The sequence below is a fragment of the Terrapene carolina genome, unplaced genomic scaffold, assembly GCF_002925995.2.
Source record: "Terrapene carolina triunguis isolate 2854851 unplaced genomic scaffold, T_m_triunguis-2.0 Scaffold34633, whole genome shotgun sequence".
NCBI classification, from domain to species: Eukaryota; Metazoa; Chordata; order Testudines; family Emydidae; genus Terrapene; species Terrapene triunguis.
In genome coordinates, this window is record NW_020698984.1 from 1 (window position 1) to 11,388 (window position 11,388).

At 43.5% G+C, this 11,388-nt stretch overlaps 1 protein-coding gene across 1 annotated transcript; it reads right to left on the bottom strand.

Moving 5' to 3' along the window:
• Positions 1 to 2,159: 2,159 nt before the first annotated feature.
• On the bottom strand, positions 2,160 to 11,153 carry LOC113405242 (aldo-keto reductase family 1 member C3 homolog). The gene is made up of 7 exons (XM_026646262.1): positions 10,991 to 11,153; positions 7,862 to 8,029; positions 6,621 to 6,743; positions 5,623 to 5,732; positions 5,150 to 5,315; positions 4,030 to 4,112; positions 2,160 to 2,336 (listed from the first exon to the last, which is right to left on the bottom strand). The coding sequence occupies exons 1-7, from the start codon at positions 11,075 to 11,077 to the stop codon at positions 2,294 to 2,296; spliced, it is 780 nt and encodes a 259-aa protein (XP_026502047.1). The 5' UTR covers positions 11,078 to 11,153; the 3' UTR covers positions 2,160 to 2,293.
• Positions 11,154 to 11,388: the final 235 nt, after the last annotated feature.

Below are 11,388 nucleotides of genomic sequence, written 5' to 3' on the forward strand. Positions count from 1 at the left end.
CAGAGAGTTGTTATTAATGGTTCCCAATCCTGCTGGAAAGGCATAACGAGTGGGGTTCCGCAGGGGTCTGTTTTGGGACCGGCTCTGTTCAATATCTTCATTAACGACTTAGATATTGGTATAGAAAGTACGATTATTAAGTTTGCGGATGATACCAAACTGGGAGGGATTGCAACTGCTTTGGAGGACAGGGTCATAATTCAAAATGATCTGGACAAATTGGAGAAATGGTCTGAGGTAAACAGGATGAAGTTTAACAAAGACAAATGCAAAGTGCTCCACTTAGGAAGAAAAAATCAGTTTCACACATACAGAATGGGAAGAGACTGTCTAGGAAGGAGTACGGCAGAAAGGGATCTAGGGGTTATAGTGGACCACAAGCTAAATATGAGTCAACAGTGTGATGCTGTTGCAAAAAAAGCAAACGTGATTCTGGGATGTATTAACAGGTGTGTTGTGAGCAAGACACGAGAAGTCATTCTTCCGCTCTACTCTGCTCTGGTTAGGCCTCAGCTGGAGTATTGTGTCCAGTTCTGGGCACCGCATTTCAAGAAAGATGTGGAGAAATTGGAAAGGGTCCAGAGAAGAGCAACAAGAATGATTAAAGGTCTTGAGAACATGACCTATGAAGGAAGGCTGAAAGAATTGGGTTTGTTTAGTTTGGAAAAGAGAAGACTGAGAGGGGACATGATAGCAGTTTTCAGGTATCTAAAAGGGTGTCATAAGGAGGAGGGAGAAAACTTGTTCACCTTAGCCTCTGAGGATAGAACAAGAAGCAATGGGCTTAAACTGCAGCAAGGGAGGTCTAGGTTGGACATTAGGAAAAAGTTCCTAACTGTCAGGGTGGTTAAACACTGGAATAAATTGCCTAGGGAGGTTGTGGAATCTCCATCTCTGGAGATATTTAAGAGTAGGTTAGATAAATGTCTATCAGGGATGGTCTAGACAGTATTTGGTCCTGCCATGCGGGCAGGGGACTGGACTCGATGACCTCTCGAGGTCCCTTCCAGTCCTAGAATCTATGAATCTATGAATCTATGAATATACACACATACAGAGAGCATGAACAGGTGGGAGTTGTCTTACCAACTCTGAGAGGCCAATTAAGTAAGAGAAAAAAACTTTTGAAGTGATAATCAAGATAGCTCAGTACAGACAGTTTGATAAGAAGTGTGAGAATACTTACAAGGGGAGATAGATTGAATCTTATTGATTTAAAGCTTATGCTCTAATAAATTTGTTAGTCTCTAAGGTGCCACAAGTACTCCTGTTCTTTTTGCTTATCTTTTAAGTCCACTTTCCTGTCAGACTTTCCTGGCAGCCGCCAGAGGGCAGCAGAGCCAACCACCTGCTTCCCTGAGAATTGCAGATTGCTATAAACCCAGTGTGACCAACCCCCTTCTTGTCAGCATATAAAAGAAATGAAGGAAAAGCGAAAGGAATGGGTGTATTGAGAATTTTTATTATTATGATGGAGTCAAATGAAATATGCTAAATAAGTCTCTAAATGGAGCTCAGAGCTTCTATTTCCTCTTCATTTAGTTTGACAGATACTGTGACATATTTGTTATGAGGGCAGGATTGTGTTAAGTGAAAATTTGTGCCTGATGAGCTCAGTGATAGTACTGAGATGCTAGCTGACATCAAACCTGAGCATCCTCCACTCCCATGGGAGTGCTCCAGGATTGAGCCATAAATGAGTACCTGATGTTTGAGAGACCAGGGGGGTGAGGTAATATCTTTTATAGGACCAGCTTCTGTTGGTGAAAGAGACAAGCTTTCGAGCTTACACAGAGCTCTCCTTCAGGTCGTGTAGGCTGTGTGTAACTCAAAAGCTTGCCTCATTGACTTACAGAAACCAATCCAATAAAAGATAATACCTCACCCACCTTGTCTACCTAAAATCCTGGAATGAACAAGGCTATACCACCATCTAATGTTTGGTTAGTCACTAAATTTTTACACACTAGCTTGGCTGAGATTTTCAAGAGGCACAGTGCATTCCCAGGGATTAAGTTCTAGCAGCTCAGAATGAAGACAAAATATTTATGAAAGATCAGGGGCAGGAACTGATTATATACAAAATACCCCTTTCCCCCCTCAGCATTATCAAAAGCAAGAAGACAAGTCATTTTAAGGATGAGATTTAGCTGCTTACTGTTTAGGTTAAATTACACAGTAGAGAAGTTGATGGAAACGGTGTTATAAATGGTATTTTTCCTCTAGAATTGGCCCTAGGTATAGAGCATTATTACTATTTGCTAACAACATAGGAATTGCAAATGAATCCTCTTTAATAGTCATCAGCAAATGGATACTCAGGATGGTCCAAACATCTAAAAAACAAAATGCAGATAACAGCTGTTTAATTTCCATGAAATATCCCCATGCAAACTGCAAGCAGTTAAGATGTGGCTTCCATTTATGCATTATGCAAACTATGCAACACTTATGATAATCATCAAGGATTATTTAATGTCCGTATAAGAGGATATAACTGGAATTAATAGGATGATTGAGACAGGTCTGATTGCCAGGAAAAGCTTCTTGCCCGCGAGATCTTTTCAGCGTCCAAAGCAATTACTGAGAGACACTCCAAGAACTTTCTAGTCTGTGCTGTCTAGGGAGCAAAGAACTGATGGTGAGCCTTAGCCCTGGTCTACACTACGAGTTTAGGTCGACTTTAGCAGGGTTAAATCGAATTAAGCCTGGACACATCCACACGACGAAGCCCTTTCTTTCGACTTAAAGGGCCCTTTAAACCGGTTTCTTTACTCCACCTCCGACGAGGGGATTAGCGCTAAAATCGGCCTTTGCGGGTCGGATTTGGGGTAGTGTGGACGGAATTCGACGTTATTGGCCTCCGGGAGCTATCCCACAGTGCTTCATTGTGACCGCTCTGGACAGCAACCTCAACTCAGATGCACTGACCAGGTAGACAGGAAAAGCCCCGCGAAACTGACGGAGGGAGGGGCGACTGACAACATGGCGTACAGGTACAGGGAATTAAAATCAACAAAGGTGGCTGTGCATCAGGGAGAAACACAAACAACTGTCACACAGAATGGCCCCCCCAAAGATTGAACTCAAAACCCTGGGTTTAGCAGGCCGTTGATTTCACGGAGGGAGGGGGAAGCAAATGAATACATCTATTTTTTACATCTTAAGCTGGCAGCAGACGGTGCAGCATGACTGATAGCCCTCGGCATCTTCTGGGTGCTTGGCAGAAGATACTGTACTACGACTGCTAGCCATCATCGTCAAGACGGTTCAATAGGACTGCTGGCAGGACTGAGTCTCCAGGAGACAAAGCATGTCTGCCCAGGTGCCTCTGATTGAACTGGAGTACGACGACGACGGATACCAGTCATAATACACCATCTACTGCCAAAAGGCAAGGGGCTGCTGCTGTGTAGCAATGCAGTACCATGTCTGCCGGCATCCAGATGACATATGGTGACGGTGAGCTGAGCTGAGCGGGCTCCATGCTTGCCGTGGTATGTTGTCTGCACAGGTAACCCAGGTAAAAAGGCGTGAATCGATTGTCTGCCGTTGCTCTGACGGAGGGGGAGGGGCCTGACGGCATGTACCCGGAACCCCCCGCGACACTGTTTTGCAACATCAGGCATTGGGATCTCAACCCAGAATTCCAATGGGCGGTGGAGACTGCAGGAACTGTGGGATAGCTACCCACAGTGCAACGCTCCAGAAGTCGACGCTAGCCTCGGTACTGTGGACGCGGTCTGCCAGCTTCATGCACTTAGAGCATTTTATGTGGGGACACACACAATCGACTGTATAAAACCGATATCTATAAAACCGGCTTCTATAAATTCGACCTAATTTCGTAGTGTAGACATACCCTTAGATTCCAAATTTCTACTGCCTGCTGCATTGCAGGACCTACAGGAAGGTATCAAACCTGACTGTGCTGCGAGACTAGCACAATCTGTCTTTTGTCAGGCTGTATTGCCCACAGTTGATTTCTACACACTTAAAAATTCTTAAAACCCAAGTACTGCAACTCACCCTTGATATGGGTCATAGCGAAGGTTTTGGTTCAGGCTATCAATAGCTTTCATGTCCTCTTCTGTCAACTGGAAGTCAAACACCTGTCAGAGAAAAAATGCTAATCATCAGATTTGCCTATGGGATGGACCAAATTGGCCCTTCATAAAGCAGGAAGGGATTTCATTTGTTCTAACGTGCTAGTCATTTAGCGTGTCCGTCACTGAAATAATAATAATACCTATTTCTTATATGGCATTTTTCATCGGTAGATTTCAAAGCACTTCCCAATCTTTATTGTGTTTATACTCACAACACCTCTAGGAGGTAGGGACGCATCTCTATCATCATCCCCATTTGTAATGGAAAACAACACGCAGGCAGAGAGAGAGTAACTGACTTGCTGAAGGTCACACAGGAAATCCATGGCAGAGTAAGGAATGGAACCTGGGACTTCCACAGCCTAGTCCAGTGCCCCAATTACTGAACCAACCTCCCTCTCCCAAATGCAACCTAGTAGAGGATGATTTTAATCCACTAACCTCTGGGTTATGGGCCCAGCACATTGCTGCTGCATGTGTATCAAAGGCCAGATACTGAAGTTCTCACCCAATCATTACTTACTGAGGCCTATGTGAGTTTTGCCCAAGTCAGGATTAAGTAACAACTGAACTGAACAACTGAGCAGAAACTGAGTAAAGACCTCAGAATTTGGCTCTAGATTAGCAGAGAAATTCTGCACAAAACCTCTCTGCATGAATTAATTTGTGTTGCCTGAGTTGCTTATAGCTTCACTTGGTAATGAGAAACACGTACAGGATAACACTTTGGTCTTTGTCCAACAAATCTCTCTCTGAAATGTCCCTTTATAACTATGCAACCTTTATATTGCAGTAGCACCTAGTGGCTTTAACCAACCTGGGCTCGAATTGTGCGAGGGACTGCACAAACACAGGGCAAATGACAGTCCCTGTCCTAAGGAGCTTGGCTATATGCAGGTGGACAGTGCATGGAGGTGCCGTCAGTCCTCAACTTGAGGTGCCATGTCCATGTAGGGCAGGAGCTATCAGTGATATTTTACATCCACTATTTGCAAACTTGTGAGTGTTTCTAATGGTATTTCTCCTTTCCACTGCTTTACCTTGAAGTTGTCTTCAATATGCTCTCTGGTGAAGCTCTTGGCAAGGACCACCACACCACGCTGCAGCTGGTAGCGCAGGGCTACTAGAGCTGGGCTTCGGTTGTATTTTTTGGCCAGAGCGTTCAGTATTGGATCCTCCAGCAGAAGCGGAGTGCTTTGATCCACCCTGTAAGGAAATACAGACACGGAGTGAGCGTATCTGATCTCAGGATCAGTGAGAGCTGAGCCTGTTGGAGGCGATACTCATTTATCATCAGATATTTAGCAAACATATTGGGCCTGATTCTCCACTGCCTGTCTCCTTGTGTGATCATTTATATCTGTACCAAATGGGTGCAAAACACAGCCATGCCAATTTGGTAGCATGCTATGCCCACTTTCCACCCATGTAAATGACCACACAAGATCAAGGTAGTGGAGAATCAGATGCATTCTTTCAGTAATGAGACTCTACAGTCAGCTTCTTTCCTTACCATCGCTCATCTCTGTGAGATCCCAAGGCACTAAAAGCCACCAGGACAATATTTTTGGATTTGCAGAACTCCAGCAATTTCCTTTGGTTGAGGTAAGGATGACATTCAACCTGAAGCATTAGAAAAATGGAGATTTCCAATTGTACAAACAGTGACAGTCACACAACTCCCCTCCCCCCAATTATCTATTATCATCGGCTTCATTTATCTAGGTGTTTATAATATGCCTTTCACCAGAGCATCTAGGTGCATTTCTACTTTAAGAAGATAAATTGTATTAAAATATCAAATAACTTCCTTTGAAATAAAATACAATCCTTTAGGTAACCTTGCAAACTTTAAATATTAATGTTGCAAGAACATACCAGACTCCTTACCTAAAGGCCAACCTATAAAATATATCCGGGCCAGAAGGGTAAAAACTCAAATACTTCTGATCTCCTAACATCATCATTATCTCTATCCTACATGTCCAAAATGGCCTCCAGTGTGTGTCGGTAGTTAAAGGCAGGCACATTTATTGGTGCCGGTAACTGCATGTACTGAGAAATCTAAATACCTGACTGCACCAGCAAATCAGCTCGGTATTTAAAAGGGTACTGTTGTAGGCGAAAAGAAATGTGCCTGCAGTTAAGCAGCTGAAATATAATTGCACACTTAATATTTGAATCCTCATTGAAGCTTGGCTAAAAACAAGAGCATAAGTATTTTCCAGAGGAGAAAGCCCCCAAGACAGGAGTAGATTTTCTTATATTTTCCCTTAAAATACAGTCTGATTTCTATGGAAGTTCATTACTATCTGAATCGGTGTTTCCAGGAGAAAGGAGAAGCACAGCAAAGTGCAGAGTGACCTGGCTTTGCCTCACTTGGCTTGGGTTGCCTTCTAGCCCTTCTCTCTCTCCCAGGCTCTGCTGCATGACTCTTGTTTTCCAGTTCGCTTTATGGAATCACAATGAACCCTTCTGGGCCTTCATTTTAGCTGAAGCTCAGAGTGTTACCTGGTTACAGACAGGTTTGTACTTGAGTCCAGGTTTGTTCAAGATCATCTCCAGCTGTCTGCGGTTGAAGTTGGACACTCCAATGGACTTCACCAAGCCTGCATCTTTACATGCCTCCATGGCCTGGAAAAGAAAATATGGTCAGGTCCATTATCACTGGTGCCTATAGCACGGGTGTCTGCAAACTGCAGCTTGCAGGACTGGCGCCTATTAGCATATACTAGAGACTGCTTTGGTTTTTTGCTGTCATTGCGTTACTTCCCTACAGAGATCTGTTGGTGCACTCAGTATTGCCAAGCCCAAGTGTTCAAAAAGCACGAATCAGGCCCGAAAATATCTGGTTAAAAAAACATGAGACTTAAAAAAGGAGGGGCTCTTTTTATTTACCTTTTGGTTTTTGAACCTTTAGGGTTTACCTGAGTCATGTTTAGAAGCTTCTCTCCAAACCCATGGGGGTCTAGAAAGTTACTTGTTTTGTTTAAATGAAAGCTGAGATTAGCACATAATAACACCATTCCAGGAGTTGTGCTTTAAGAAAAATAGTAAATATCACGAGACTCACAATAAAACTGTGAGAGTTGGGAAAACTGGGCACTTCAGTTCTGACTTAGAACCCCCCTGTATCATCAGTCCTGGATACAGCTGGGAGACATTTTTCAGACAAATAGTTTACTCGACAAAAAATGTGGTTTCAATCGACCCAAAACTATTCGAGAATTGGACATGAATAGTTTTGGCAATTCATAAAATGGCCAGATGAGGAGAAGGAATTGGTGATCATGGTGGTGCGGCCATTAGGGTTACTACCTTAGAAATGAAAAAAACCCAGCACAACCCCCCCACAAAGTAGCTCCGCAACGCCCCCCAACAGCCACTCATTGTATCTAGAGAAGAAATATACGTAGGGAAATTGATTGCTATTGTAAAGCCCCTTGTTCCTTACAGCAATGTCTCTGAATCAAGCAGTTAACTTACAGTCTGTCTTAAAGCAAAAGAGGAACTGTGGGGACAAGATTCACCTGTGTTCAGGCCTGCTAAAGCTCCAGCTGGTACTAGTGCATATAATCCTTTACCCACAGGATTAGCACCTGGTAACAGGTTGGGGGTTTCAGGCAAATCCTTTCAGCCTGCTACAACTTGGACTTACCCCCTCACTGAAGTCACTGTTTTCTTGCTGCCCAAAAGCAACACAGAAAGAAACAAGAGAACAAGTGATGGGATTTAGAACAAAACCCACTTACCTTTCCTGTGTAAAATATGTCCTCTCTTTTGACTGTTCCATCTGCAATCTTCTCTCGAATGGCTCGCCCAACCTCCTCCTCATTCTCATATAAATAGGCTCCATCTATATAGCGGTAGCCAACTTCAATAGCCACCTTTACAGCCTCCTCACACTTACTTTTTGGAACCTATGAATTAAAAACAGAAAGACGAAAAAGCCTCAACATGTCTGGCTCAGGGACGATATTTTAAAGTGTGGTTCCAGTGACTGCAAAAATGTCACCTTTTTACTCAGACACTTTCTCTGCGTGTATTCACACTCACCTCTGCTTACTTTAGTGAAAAAAGTAAATTTTCCATCATGGAAAAGTCCTATAGAATTTAATTGACAATCACCATAGTTCTACAGAATTTTTAAACCAATCTACAGATTCTATAGAACAGATGTAATTCTCTAATAAAGTCTCACATTGGTTTAAAAATTCTTCAGAAAAGTGATCAATTTCTATTACATTCAATAAGCTTTTAGACACCATTTAAAGAACTCTATTTAATTGCTATAAAATCTTATTACTTTCATCCCTATTAAATTCTATAGGGCTATAGGCCAATCTATTAAAGATAAGGGGATGGCACAGGTGTCACTGAGACCAGAACTTGGCTTTCACAACCCTTTTACTGACGATGATACACAAGAAGAAAAGAACACAGCTTGCCTCTCAGGTTGAACGTCAATTTTGCAGCTCTAGCAGTCAGAAAATACATTTTTTTAGTTGTAAATTGAACACATTTAATCCTGAAATCACTTGAAAGACAATAATATGGAACCACACTATAACTTTTACAGAGTCCCTTTTCAGACTAGAACCATACTTTTAGTCACTAATCACCTAAAAGTGAGGGGGAAAGTTCTGTCCTAATTTACACCAGTGCAACCTCCATTGATTTCAGTAACCCTTGATACATCAGAGAGTATCACAAGTTAAACCACTGGAATGCTGATATCTGCACAATGAGTCAATGTATAGGGTCCTTAATTATCTGCGTCAATGAGAGTTCTGCCTGAAGGACTGAATAACAATCAAGTAAGGAGCTAAAGGTTTGACCCACACAGCCCTCTGATTAGGTGGACTTTTCAAATAAGATAAAATGTCTGGGATTTTTGTGGAGCAGGTGTTGCAAGCTCAGAAAAAGCTGTCTCCACGCCCTGATTGGTCCCTCCTCTGCAGTTGCAGCTGCCAGATCCTGCCCACCCAGGCCCCTGCTCCCAGCCCTGGGGAGGAGGAGAGGCAGGAAGGCGTTGACTGATGGCTGGCACCACGTCCTGGATCTACGCCAGCCTCACTGCCACTGACAGGGAACAACACTGCCCCCCATCTCGAGCGTGAGGCCACAGGTGCCCCCTCTAGCACTGCCCAAATACCCCCCCAGTACACACACCCCTCTAGTACCCTCCAAATATCCCCTCCAGCATACCACTCCCAGTACACAGACCCCTCCACCACCCCCAAAAAACCCTCCTCCCACACACCTCAAGTACCCTCTCCAAATCAGAGGTGCTGGAACAATTTGCATAGTGGGGGTGCTGAGAGCCATTGAACCAAACTGTAACCCTGTATATGATGGAAACCACTTCAAGCCAGGGGGCGCAGCAGCACCCCCAGCACCCCTAGTTCCAGCACCTATGCTCCCAGTACACACACCCGCTAGTGCCCCCCAAATACCCGATCACAGTACACACATATCCCTCCAGCACCCCCCAACTGTACCCCCCTGCAGCTCCCCCACTCCCAAGGCAGTGTCCTCTTTTTGGGAAACTGAAAGATGGTAACCCTGTACATGAGTGAGTGTGACATTAAAGGGATTCTGCATGGACTCAAGAGCCTGCCCATGCCAATCTATTTTCAAGATTTGGGTCTTGATGGGTGACTTAGGGCAAGTTCTTTTCTTCAGTTTCCCTATGTATAGAATTAGGATAGTGATACTGACCTTCCATTGCAAAGTGCTTGGGATCTATGGGTGAGAGGGCCGTAAGTACTGTAAGTACAACATAGTGATTTTTAGTCACTACTAATTTGGATGGACTCTGAACCAGTGAGTGACAGAGATAAAAGGCTTTGTATCCCATTACCTAAGTCCCCTATTCTTTTCAAGGTCAGTCTTTGTTTGCTCACCCCATGATGCAAATACGGTTTTGAATGGTGTCAGCACATTTATTGTTTATCTGGCACAGAACATGTATTTACATGTAACTACACAGTCAGAGAGAGAGAGGGAGAGAGAAGAAAAATAACAGATGGTGCTGGCAGATTGTAAGTAGTGATTAGGTTACAAATAAGATCACCAACTTCTTCTCCCGCCTCACTCCAAAGTGACACTCACCTGTCATCAGCTTAGTATTATCGTTGGAGGGATGTTCCTGAAATACAGGGTAGTGCTGAAAGCACATGTCCTGACTGAGGTGTATAACATTTTAAATGGCCCAGAGAGGATGACACAAAATTACTCAAGAGAGTAACAGGGTGAAAAACAATGGAGCATAAATTAAAGCTCTGAAAGACATGGAGACATGCCTTTAAGCACAGCATGTGGAATTCAGGTGTGGAATAGACTCCCAAAAACAGCAGTAGGAGCTGCAGTTGTGAACATATTTTTATAGTCAGACAGGCACTTAGAAGATATAACTCAATGGAGAACAAGCTGTGAACAAATAGCTGGATGAACAAAGATAAGCTGCGTTGCCTCCTTTTTCCAAATATTGCAGTATAGAAATCCTTCACAAGTGTATAAAAACTACCCGGTATAGAACAAATTGGCAGTTAAATGAGGAAAGAACTGGAATAGCAAAGCAAGCAGCAGGTCAGGTCTGAGGTGTATTGCAGAGGGGCATGTGGGCCCATGAATGGAACAGCTAACCAGACTGCAAGTCAGAGCTGAAATTCATTGCAGACCTGCATGGGGCCCATTGTTGGAACTGCAGAAAGTGCTGCATGCCGGGATGGAGAGATCTGTGGAGGAAACTGTACCGTGCCTACCCTCACTATCTAGATCTTAGTGCTGTCACTCGCTCATTTTCATGCACAGCAGCAAACTTCATAAAACAAACACAAACTTCCTATTGTATAATAATCTGTAAAAGGTTTACTCACTGTATCAGGGGCGTAGGTACCAAATCCGACCACTGGAATTCTGTACCCATCATTCATTTCCATAGAGGTATCTTTGCAGAACTCCATTGTCCTCCACTGAACCGTTTATGCCAGTTCTTTCTTGAAGCTTGAAATGTTGCTACACGTCTGCCCCGACAGAATATTATTTTTATTTACTGAGGCATGGAGACTGAGGGAGTAACAAGCCTATAACTGCAGTCTCCAAAGGGGTCAAAAATGCAACACAGCAAACCAGCTGGGAGATGTTCAACATTGCTTAATACAAGGCTCAAAGATTAGTCAGTTTTTGTAATGCACACACTCAAAGGTGGTGGTGGTAGGGATCTGATATTTAATCTGATCACTGCTGAAAAAGAGCTGAAAAGAGGAATTAAGGT